Source organism: Homarus americanus, unplaced genomic scaffold (assembly GCF_018991925.1).
Source record: "Homarus americanus isolate GMGI-L3 unplaced genomic scaffold, GMGI_Hamer_2.0 scaffold43707, whole genome shotgun sequence".
Classification (NCBI taxonomy): domain Eukaryota; kingdom Metazoa; phylum Arthropoda; class Malacostraca; order Decapoda; family Nephropidae; genus Homarus; species Homarus americanus.
Genome location: NW_024724449.1, coordinates 435,642 through 448,078, shown reverse-complemented (window position 1 = coordinate 448,078; position 12,437 = coordinate 435,642). Strand labels below are relative to the sequence as shown.

Sequence of the window (12,437 nt, the reverse complement as noted above, 5' to 3'; positions counted from 1 at the left end):
CCTTCACTCAACACCCATAGCAACGTTGGAGTCTCACGCCCACACACACACTGACAGCACGGCCGCCGCCCACACTACTCACACCCACACCACCACCGCCCACTACTGTCACACCCACACCACTACCGCCCACTGTCACACCCCACACACACACAGCCTCTAATCGGAAGTACATATACCGGTAAGTTCCGGTCCAAACACTGCCAGAGGTCCACTGATGCATCCACGCCGCCATCACCATCCACGCCGCCATCACCATCCACGCCGCCATTACCATCCACGCCGACATCACCATCCACGCCGCCATCACCATCCACGCCGCCATCACCATCCACGCCGCCATCACCATCCACGCCGCCATCACCATCCACGCCGCCATCACCATCCACGCCACCGCCGCCACTAACTTTACTATAAAAGTCACTATTTCCAACACAGCCGCGAACCATCACGCCCACGCTCACCCCCGACAACCATCACGCCCACGCTAATCCCTTAACACTCACGCTTACCCTAATATCTACATTACGCCCACGGTGAATCCCTACATCCGCCACGCCCACGCTAACCCTCACCACACCCACGTTGTACCTCGACATCCGGATGAATAACAGGCGTGGGTCAGTAGGCCATCTACGCCCACACGCCCACGCACGCACGCCCAGCTGATGATGTGTTGGGTGTTATCGGTCTGCCTCCGAGCACTATGAAGCCTCCTGGCACTGTGAAGCCTCCTGGCACTGTGAAGCCTGCACACACACACACACACAGGAAGAGTGACATGTTTTGTGTATGTGCGTGTTTCTCTACATTTTACAGTTCAGTACCTATTGTTGTCATATACACTAATATACAGCCACGCCCATCACAGTAAAACACACACACACACACACACACACACACACACACACACACACACACACAAAGCGTTCTTATTTATACAGTTCTAATTATATCTTTGTTTCCAATTAATACAGAAAACTTTATCTCAATGTAAACAAAAACTCTTTAATTTACTCTTAAGACTGATCCCGACAACTAGCGAACAGTTTGGACACATCTACTAGTAAAAGTTGGCCCCAGAGTCTATTAGGGATACAGCACACTGACTGCCAAACCTCTGTACACAAGGAAGCAACATGGCTGCCACTGTGCTCGACTACTTTGGTACTCATTCACAGTTGGGTTGACTGTGGGATCCACTTGGTCGCCTGAACCCAACGCCTTAAAAAAATAACACAAGAGGTTCATAATCACACCAGCTGATGAGCCACCTGGTCAAGATTAAAGGCTTTGGATAATTTGGCTCAGGTGGATGAAAAAACAAAACACCACACACACACACACACACACACACACACACACACACACACACACCTGATTACCTGCCAGTGATAAGGAAGTGAATATGATGGATTAGTGAGTTACTGAAGGGATGATCTGGACGAGCGGGGTCATACTCACTGGGCCGCCCTACGCCACCCATCACTCTACCATAACACACAGTAAAAACTAAGAGTCCCGCCCGCCCCCCCCCCCCCCCCTTCCCGCCGCCCCTCCTGCCTTCATTCATAAGTTCGACTTCCATGGGTGACATCGATGGTTCCCGAGCATGTGTGATGAACTGTCGGGAGGCAGAGGACCGGAATGTCTACAATGTTAAATATTTTCTCATTTTCCAATTTGTTTTTGTGTGTTTTTGGGTGTTTTTAATTTCAGAGATTCATCAGTGTTACAGTTTATCTATTTTGTATTATCACTATTATAAAAAAATCAATGCAGTTACAATTTATGTCTAGTTTTTTTTTTAATGGTAGTTAGTTTCCCATTAAAAGTTCCATAATTCCAATATGTATGGATGTGTATTTCTCTGTCCATAGACGCCATCATCCCCCCGCTCCTGCCAGCTGACTTACTTCCTGAGGGTTTGGGTGAGGCCGATGGTCGTGATTGTGTCGAGCCGTGAGCGCTCAGTCGCCAGGTTGTGTCGGGACAGGTGAGGTGCGCACTGCAAGTCCCCGGGACCCACCACCACGCAGGCCAGGCACGCGCGCCCTCCCTCACCACGTGCACGACCCTCCACGCCACACCTCCTCCTCCTCCTCCTACTACCTCATAACGAGTCGTCCTCACAAGAAGTCAGACTCACAACAAGTCGATCTTGGTAAAAGTGCCCACAGCAAGTGAATATAAAAACAGTTTTTTTAAGCAAATCAGGTGGACTTCGTGTCACTGGGTTGGTGTTGACGTCGATTCCTCGCAAAGTGAAGATATTCTCAGGTGGACGTAACGACACAGAAACCCTCTAGTCTGCAACTAGTCATTAAGAGAAGACGGTCAGGTGTTTGCCAGTGAAGAACACCTGAACCAGGAAGGAGTTTGCTTGTGTTGTGTGATCGGTGTCGTAAAGTGGCGAGCAACATACACACCTCCACGCAGCTCATCATTATAAACAGATGTAAGTAAACATAATCCTTTTATTTAATACCGTACAAAAGAAAGTTATTGTAATGTTACACTGTGGTCCGTTATCCCTCACCCAAGTCCGGTATTAACGTACTTAACTAAAACATAAATAAACAACAGCCTTAAATAACAAGAAAAATATAACAACAACATTAAGTTATCTCGACTTTTAAAGGTCGGTAATTCTTTATTATTATTATTATTATTATTATTATTATTATTATTATTATTATTATTATTATTATTATTATTATTATTATTATTATTATTATTGGAACACGCTAAGTAATTTCACTTGCCTGACTCATTGAGAAAATAAAATATATATTTTTTCATATGTAATTAAACATATTTTGTTACTGTTTCATATTATACAAATGTGTGTGTGTGTGTGTGTGTGTGTGTGTGTGTGTGTGTGTGTGTGTGTGTGTGAAGGACTGGGCGTGTAATGTGTGTATAACAATATAACATGCATCGCGTCGACATACATGTGTAGTTCACCCGATTTCCTGTAATTTGGACAAAACCCCAAATAAAGAGGAATGTGTTTATACTTTACCAACATCGCTTCGTTACTCTTCTTCGTGTTGGAATGGAAAGTTTGAACCTTTCTCTTTTAAGACGCTAACAAACTCTGTAATGGTCCGGTGACATTCTACTGTTATGGCATGATATTTTTTCCTGTATTTTAAACGCTTATTTTAAATCATGCCGCTGGTAGTCATAGGTATAGGATTCTCCACCATACAAGATCACGCTGACCAACGCTGACCCACACCGACCCACGCGGCGCCGACCTACACCGACCCACGCCGACCCACACCGACCCACACTTCGGCCTGGGCTTCACTTGGCGTTCTCTGAAGCTGTGAACACATACTAGGACATCTATAAGCCCGGTCGTGTTAAGAGTATACTGACACAACCAACAAGAGGATCCCGCCTTAGTTAGTGCATTCGTCCCCTAACGTTACTTTAATGGTGGATTAACAGGGATGGGACGTGGCGTTTATACTTCCACTGTCTGCCTAAACGAACACAGAAGACTCTTAACTTGTACTGAGTAGCAGAACATAGTAACAGCAGACCGCACGGAACATAGTTATCAGTGGCGGGCCTGGCAATGGTTGTTCGAGGCGTCACTCACGGCGAGGGCGATCAAGATGTTGTCTGGAACAGCGAAAAGGCGAACAGAGAAGACAGTAATATTCACTCTATAAGCAGACTGGCTTATGGAGCTCACCTGTGTTATGGTGGCATCACTGTCGTACATATCTGTAACTTAACCTAACCTAACCTAACCTAACCTAACCTCCTAGCGCTCCTCCACGACTCCCCAGTTGGTTGTTGAAGCACCTTTACGAAGTCGGGGTCAGCGGTCTACAGGAACTGGCTGGAGAAGATAAACGGGACCATCTGGTTTGACGCAAAAAACCTAGATCACAATATCAAATGATTATATCGTTAAATCCTTGAAGGGGGAACCTGCCAAGGATTACATTAATTTCCAGAATATACTATACTTTGAACACTGACGTGGACCCCAGCTGAAGCGTAAATGACAATGGTGACGCCACTGGTTCAGCCATGTTAGCATTGTTCTTATTGTCCACTCTGTATCTGAAATTTTTTCTGACTAGATAAACTGTTTCAATATTAGCATCTGTACAGGCCCCTCTGTTGTATGCGGACCCACGGAAGAGGTGTGTGTGTGTGTGTGTGTGTGTGTGTGTATGGTCATCACCCTACAGGTACCTAGGGACTCTTGCCCCTCACAAGACCCCCGTCAAGTGGAAACTCACAAACGCGTCACTCAGGAGTTTCAATCACGAGAGTGTAAATTTGGTAGTCGAGTTAATTCTTGTTTTATTACTCTATTTTATTATTCCTCATGAGTACAACTTCATCTACACTATGATTATGGTTGAGACTATGACAATGACAGTAACTATGATGATGACAATGACAGTAACTATGATGATGACAATGACAGTAACTATGATGATGACAATGACAGTAACTATGATGATGACAATGACAGTAACTATGATGATGACAATGACAGTAACTATGATGATGAAAATGACAATAACTATGATGATGACAATGACGACTTAAGGCTCCTGGGTTTAAAATATAACTTAAAGAAAGATCGCGTCCGTAGAACATGGATGCCCTGCCTGGTGTATAGACGACTGACAGCATGAACTGATAATATAAATACAGTACCTTAATTTTATGGTTAATTGGTAGTTTTTGCTGTAAATTTGTAGCCTTGACCACTTACCTGTGATATGTGCACCTAGGAGCCACTTACCTGTAATATGTGCACCTAGGAGCCACTTACCTGTAATATGTGCACCTAGGAGCCACTTACCTGTAATATGTGCACCTAGGAGCCACTTACCTGTGATATGTGCGCCTAGAAGCCACTTACCTATAATATGTGCACCTAGGAGCCACTTACCTGTAATATGTGCACCTAGGAGCCACTTACCTGAAAAAAATATGAAAAAAAATGTTAATTAAAACCCTGAAATATAATCCCTCGTAACTCATAATTTCACAAAAATTAAGAAAAACATCGATTAAGATTTCATCATATTTACGTGTGGCTCCCAGAGGTCTTTTTATCGAGAGAGCTTCTGACGTTCTCACCACCATTAAATTTCTTCATTGTTCACTAAATTTACGAACATTTTGTGACGTTCTTCAAACTTTTTAAGATTATTATTATTTTTTTTTAATTTGATGCAGTTTAATTTTATTTATCCTATTTAGTGTTGATTTACGATCAATTTTTGTATACGTATATTTGAGCGAATTCGAGCGTGTTTATGTTCGCTCATGTATACGTGTACAGTATGTTAGTGTGCGAGTGTGCGTGTCCGTATACGTGGGTACATGTATGTGAGTGCACTGTGTGTGTGTGTGTTTAGATATTCTGTACAGTCACACACAAGTCGGCCAGCAGTATAGGCAGGAGCGACCTACCCCTCTCACCTCCTGCTGTCCTGTACACTTCCACACATATGACCGTCACACCAACACCTCCCTCTCACCTCACATCACACACACACATGACCGTTACACCAACACCTCCCTCTCACCTCACATCACACACACACATGGCCGTCACACCAACACCTCCCTCTGACCTCACATCACACACACACACATGACTGTCACACCAACACCTCCCTCTCACCTCACATCACACACACATCTCAACACTCGTGAGAGAAAGTGGGAGTCACAACATTTATGATAAAATATTTTTCTTACTTCTATTACCCGTGATATTTTACTGTCAATAGTTTGGTCGATTGCTTTTATGAATCAGTGTCCAAAAATACATATATTTCTTTGTCACGTCGATACCGAGGCATTCTGTATTATGTAACCACTATTTTTGCCTTTTTGAATTTTTATTACTAAGACTGTATTAAAAGCTGCCAGAAGCGACACATTCCTGTAAAGGCTGCTGTATCATGTAACGGTTGCTGTATCAGATAATGAATTTTTGTATCACTGTGGCTATCGCTGTATGGAGTTATTTATAAGACTTTATAATCGTTGTGACTATTGTTCTTTATTTGACTATCGCCGTATTTCTCTGGTTCTTGTTTTATCGGTGTGTCGAGGTAATAATATTTTTCTATTTGTGTCTCTTTCAATTATTCTCTATCTATCGCTTTCTTTTATTCTCTCTATTGATATCTTTCCTTCTCTCCGAATCTATCTCGATTCTTACTCACTTCCTCTCTCTGTTTCCACTTATCACTCATATTTAGTGTACTTGTCTGTCTGTCTGTCTGTCTGTCCGTCTGTCTGTCCGTCCGTCTGTCTGTCTGTCTGTCGTCTGTCTCTTTCTCTGCAGCAAGAAGCATTTCGGAGTGGTCCAAGGCGGAAATGTTACCTTGTTTTGTTTACCTCTTACACTTTCCATCTGACGGAGCGTTCAACGTTGCTTCCCGACAACTAGAGCAGAATTCATTGTTGCTTAAAAAAATAAATAAAAAAAGGAAAGTCTCTCTCTCTCTCTCTCTCTGAATCTACTTATAAATGTTGTTTAGTCTAAAAAAAAGTCAAAGGAAAAAGTTTTGAAGAGTTTTGAATAAACAGAAGCCATTAAAAAAAAAACCCTGAAATGTCAACTGCGGGGAAAGAGTGCTTGTTGAAACAGATTCTACACCGTGATATTTACCCAGACAATACACTGGAGGTAATTCACATGAGAGACCTTAACAGTGGGTATTAAAACTCCTCTAATGGTCTTAATGTTAGGACTGATTGAGCATTCATCCTGATCGTCAGTACAATCTCCGGTAGAATGACAACCCCCCACCAAAAAAAAAAAATGATTTATGAACATTTTTTTGGCGGGTTTTCTCTTGATGTAGCCAAGCGAGATGGAGGGAGGGGGAAAAACTCGCCAACAGTCCTGACGCCAGAGTTGCTTATTGCGGTGGTGGTATTTGTCGCCCAGGCGTCCGTGCGTGACACAGCTACTTACGGGCGATCACAGAACCCACCAGGACCCACCCCACATATGATCAGAAGCCACACACACACACACACACACACACACACACACACACACACACACACACACACACACACATTGTTCTATAAGCCCAGTACAAAAATCTATTTATATATCGCTATATGATTTCTATATGTTATGACTATCTATAATCTACTCTGTCCTGAGTCTTTTGCTTGTGTGTGTCAGTTTATATATTTCGTTTTTTTGTGAGGTGGATAAAGATATCTCAAGAAAGAGTGAGGGAGGAAGGGGGGAGGAAGGAGGAAGGGGGAGGAGGGGGAGAGTCCACAGAATGTAACTGTTATTACAAAAAACATATTCCAGCGATCTGTCACACACACACCAACACACGTCCTCTCTCTCTCTCGGCTGTGTGTCACCCACTTGATCACCTGAGCAGACACCACGTGCAGCAGCCAATACAGACGTGATAGGACCTGCCTGGGGGAGGGAGGGAGGGAGAGGTTGAAGGATAGATAATAAGGGTGTTGTGAAGGAGAGAGAGTAAGAGTGCTGAAAGAAGGGGGTAGATAAGGAGGGTCAGGGGGAGGAGAAGATAAAGGTGAAGAAAGATGTCGAACGGATGGAGAGAAGTAAAGGGTTAAAGGACACTGCCCGAGTGTTGGGTATTTTAGGCAGGTTAAGTTTTCGGAAAAAAATGGGGGGATGATTTGGGTAATTTTAAGGATAGTGGGGTGAATGTAGAGAAAAGTCCTAAATCCGTGTTAAGAGCTTTGAGACGTCATGTTGTCCTGGTACACTGAGGGGCAGGGCCTGAGGTGTGGAGGTGGTGGCTGGGTTGTCCGTCAGGTTAGAGGAGACGATCCATGTTTCTTGAGTCCCTGCAGTAAGCCCTTTTGGCGCCTCGCGGGGTGACATTTGCCGTCCGGGTCGCTGTGATTATTGTTATAGTTCAGTGGACCGCAAAGCTATTGTTGCCCTGCGCGAACCTTTGCAAAGTAGAAAGTTATTTCCAGCTTTACGCTAAAGTTAGGAGGAAATCTGTGTCCCTGCACCAGGGAACAATACCTCGCTGGGTGGAGAGTTTCACCTGCCGGGGATTAAGAGTGACCGGGTGAGCACCGTCGCCTCGGGGACATGATCGTCGTTGCTTGCAGCTCTTGAGTCCAGCGCGAGATCATGTCAGTGTTGCACTCGCTGATTGTGTCAAGAATTTCGATTTATCTTCCGTAAACAAGATACCGAATACAGATTTATTACCTATGACAGAAAATGTTTATTTACTGCATTCGTGTTTTATATATCCGTACTTATTGTCTCGTGGGGATTGGGGTGTGTAGTGGCGCAGCACTGGTGCGAGGGGTCAGTGAAGTACGACAGGTGAGGCGTGTGCATTACTAGTGGTCCCGGGGAGTGCCAAGCGACTCCTTCTGTTGGACTTTGTATAAGGTACACGTCACATCTGGCTGACTCACCCCGCTCGACCCTTGACCTGTCCATACCTGACCCGTTGACGTTCGCCTTTCCCCTCCCGTTCCCGCCTCCTCCTCCCACGTTTCAGAGGTCGTAAGTATGCACGAGTACACACCACACCCAGTCGCACTCTCCACCACACCGATGCCCTGCGGCAACACACGCCAACCAAGTGTTAGTCAACGTCGCGACCTACTGCCGGAGGGACGTCCCAGCGAGACGGGTCACAAGTGTCGTTTTCTCTTGTGTTGTGGTAGTGTTACAGGTGTGGGGACTTAACCTGCTTTCGCTGCTGGACTTTAAGACTTCTCCACAACACACACAACTTTGATAACTAAAGGAAAATTACTTGAATAGTGAAAGTGTCGGGTGACCACAATTAACCTTAACCTAAACTTCCGTAGCCAAGAACTGTTACTCTGCAGGTATCTATGTCAGGTATTACCCCCCAGAAATTTGGAAAAATCAATTTTTAAATGCTGAGAGAAACTGGGAAAGGCGTAAAGAAAATTATAGTTCAGTGGTAGAACATCAGGGTCTTGTAGGAATATTTAATGAAATGTGCTTGTGTTTTTGGAATGTCTAAATGAAACAAATATTTTTGGACGGGAGAGTAACGAGTCCATTCTCTTTTCTTTCGCAGAAGCCGTAGTAACACTTGGATACATCACAGTTCACTCCCATCTACTGCCACGCCGGCGTCTCCTTCAGTATCAGTCTACACAATTTCGTCAAGTCACACGTCGACGCGCTGGTTCAGTATGCAGTCAACGCCAGCAGGAGGCTTCAACGTGTACCCTCGGGCACCTCTGTCTGTGGTACCGCCGTCACTCCTGACCTACCAGATGTTGGCGTCGCATCCTCCTAGAGAACCAGCACCCCAGTACCCGCTCCTGCACTCCTCTCTCTTCCTTCCCATACACCACAATCGGAGCCCTGTTTACTCCCCTCACTCCCCGAAGGCAGGGGAAGATGGGAGTAAGTCACACCTGGCGTTTTATACCCCACCAAGGTTGGAGGCTGAGACACTTGGCTCAATTAAGAATTCTCCAGCTTCGTCGCCCCAGTTGGACTCACCGCCACCAACACATGCCTCTCTCACCGTCACCGCCATCATAGACACTGAGGATGGGCGCTCCCAAGCTCATTTTGAGAAAAATGAAGTAGTCAGAGATCCAGTGCACGAAAACAACGACAAAAAAGACTTGCCACTTGACCTGACTATGAAGAGGAGGTCAGAGAGTGGCGGCAGAACCGTCACGACCAGCGAGGTCACGAAGGAGGACGAGAGGGCCCATCTAGACGACAAGGGAAGTTTTTCAGAAAAACCTGAACACACTAAGTTTGATGATGTAATAAAACCTCGTCCCCGTCAGGATCACCCGTTTCTCAGGATAAGCGACTTGCTCAAAGACTCTCCCTCGAGTAGTCCGGTGCCAAACCCGCCTTACCCGCCTGCTGAGCCACCAGCCAAGTTACCTCTGGTGTACCCTCGACCCCTACACCCCGCCGCCATACTGGACATGTACCGTAGCCTAGATCGGTCCGCTTTTATGGCCGGGAGCTGCCTCCCCTCAGCCAGGTATCCCCTCTTCACCTCCCTCTTCCCCCACGCCAGCCTCCCCTCCGTCAGCATGGCTCCAGCACGCACAGTTGGACTGGATTTCTTCAAGAGTCATATGCCTGGAGCGTCTCGTCCTTATGGTGACCTCGTTCGTCCATACAGTGACCTACTGACGCCGCACGTGGCTCGCACTGCTAAGGATCGATATACATGTAAGTTCTGCGGCAAAGTGTTCCCACGCTCGGCCAATCTGACCCGCCACCTGCGGACTCACACCGGGGAGCAGCCCTACAAGTGTAAGTACTGCGAGCGTTCCTTCAGCATCTCGTCCAACCTGCAGCGTCACGTCCGCAACATCCACAACAAGGAGAAGCCCTTCAAGTGTCCGCTGTGTGACCGCTGCTTCGGCCAGCAGACCAACCTTGACCGACACCTCAAGAAACACGAAGAAGAAGGACCCAACCCACCGGACTCCCCCGAGGCCCCAGACTCCAGCAGCGTCGCCGTCACTATCGAGAAAGTTGACGATACTGAGATGGATGTGAGCAGAGTGGAGGGTGACAGTGAGGGTGAGGTGACGGTGGACATAACCAGAGTAGCGACGTCTCACTCCCTCGACGGCTGTGACAGTGAAGCGAGTGTCACAGACGCCCACCACCACTCCACCCACCCAGCGGGCGCGGATGAACCAGCCAAGAAACGCGTTAGATTAGAATAGCACCAAATTTAATAGCACATTATACTATTAGTGTTAATTATACTATGAGACGCCATGTTGTAATATGTGTATTAAAAAATTCTCTGCAAATTCCTTTATACAGTGAGGTCAATACAATCAACTCGCTATCCACTTTAACAATAAAAAAAGTGAAATAAACTTAAGGATTGTTACGGGGATGTGTCCTCACTACCAAAAGTTGCCAATGGAAGACAACAAGAGACGAGTCCAACGTTGTATTCTAGTCAAGTTGTGTACCACACCAAAGATATCCTCGCTTCACATACTCAAGATGAAGTCATTATCCTCGATGCGGGTCAGTCACTCACCTGTGTACGCCAACAACACCTGACCCAGTGAGCAGACGCCTTCCTGTGGGTGTCGAGTTTTACAGTGTAGTTGTTTTGTTTTTTAGGTCATCTCAACGAGCCTAGAGAAGAGTGTACAGTACAGTGAGGGTCGTAGTGCTGCTTTCCCTCCTCTGTCTGACGAAGATGAAGTACAGTGCGCTGATACAGTCGAACAGATTATAATTATTGACTGTAAAAAATGATACAGTCTAACAAGGGGCCATAATACATTTTAATATGTGGTCATGACAACAGTCTAACAGGGGTTCACAACACACACACACACACACACACACACACACACACACATGTAAACAAACCCACTTGAAGATTTGTTATGTCTCACTTTCATGAAACCTGAAAATACATATTAATTGTATATATTATTTTTTAGTACTGATGAAATAAAATAAAATATAAATTAAGCTTAGTTTCAATTTCCTTTTTGAAGACTTAAATTTGTTCTTGAATATAAAGGACAAATTATTTCAATGTTGTGCAATAATAAAAAAATGGATAATTAATTTTTGTGTTTACCCAATTTTGTGAGAAAAACATTTATCAAGTATTTTACTTATTTAATTAGCCATGAAAGTAAACTACTGTCATCAAGTCAATCAAATAAATAAAACAAGCTACTTTAATGGGCTACTTTTCCTTGAATGGACATACTGTATGGCATTGTTTGCATATACTGAACCAGTGTGAACGTTTATGAGGATTTTAGTGAATATCTCTGTCTCTGTCTGCTATAGTTACGAGTGTCATTCTGCTTCCAAGAGTGTAGAAACTGAGACTGACACAAGGCCACTTAACGCAAAGGGGATCACTAGCCAAACAGTTTAATAATCACTTTAATATGAGTCAAGTTATAGTCATGATTATTAATTTTCTTCTGTTCGTTATAAATATCTTACAATTACAGTATTTATAAATGAATAAAAGTAAAGGAGGATCCGGTTCTATATATATCTATTTCTAATATCAAGAGTGTATCAAGATTTACCTCTGCCATTAAAATGTAATATTGTTAACAGGTAGTATAATTCATAAACTATGTTACAAAAATGCAACTGAAAAATAGGCATTTCTATAACTTTGTGAGCACCTACAGTAGGTCTCAGAGCGGAGGTATTTTAAGTGTGTTTCCCATAAAACCGTTTTCTGTGTTTTCTCATTCGGATGGGATACTAAAAACCTCACAATTATATTTTATAGTTTACAATTACATAATATTTTCTTGTAATATTAAAAAAAATTAAAAACAAAATTAATATAACAATAAAATGTAGTCTTAGCTTATAAATAAACTCTCTATATTTTATAACGTCAACTCTGAATGCATTGTTTATACCT

General features: G+C 44.3%; 1 protein-coding gene across 1 annotated transcript; it reads left to right on the top strand.

The window, feature by feature from the left end:
- Nucleotides 1-1,939: 1,939 nt before the first annotated feature.
- Nucleotides 1,940-11,436, top strand: LOC121864399 (MDS1 and EVI1 complex locus protein EVI1-A-like). Its single transcript, XM_042363425.1, has 2 exons — nt 1,940-2,458; nt 9,093-11,436. The coding sequence occupies exon 2, from the start codon at nt 9,211-9,213 to the stop codon at nt 10,729-10,731; it is 1,521 nt and encodes a 506-aa protein (XP_042219359.1). The 5' UTR covers nt 1,940-2,458; nt 9,093-9,210; the 3' UTR covers nt 10,732-11,436.
- The last annotated feature ends 1,001 nt before the right edge of the window (nt 11,437-12,437 follow it).

What these genes read in the sequence shown, in the direction of transcription:
- LOC121864399 (XM_042363425.1), top strand. Translation starts at nt 9,211, where the DNA reads ATGCAGTCAACGCCAGCAGGAGGCTTCAACGTGTACCCTCGGGCACCT.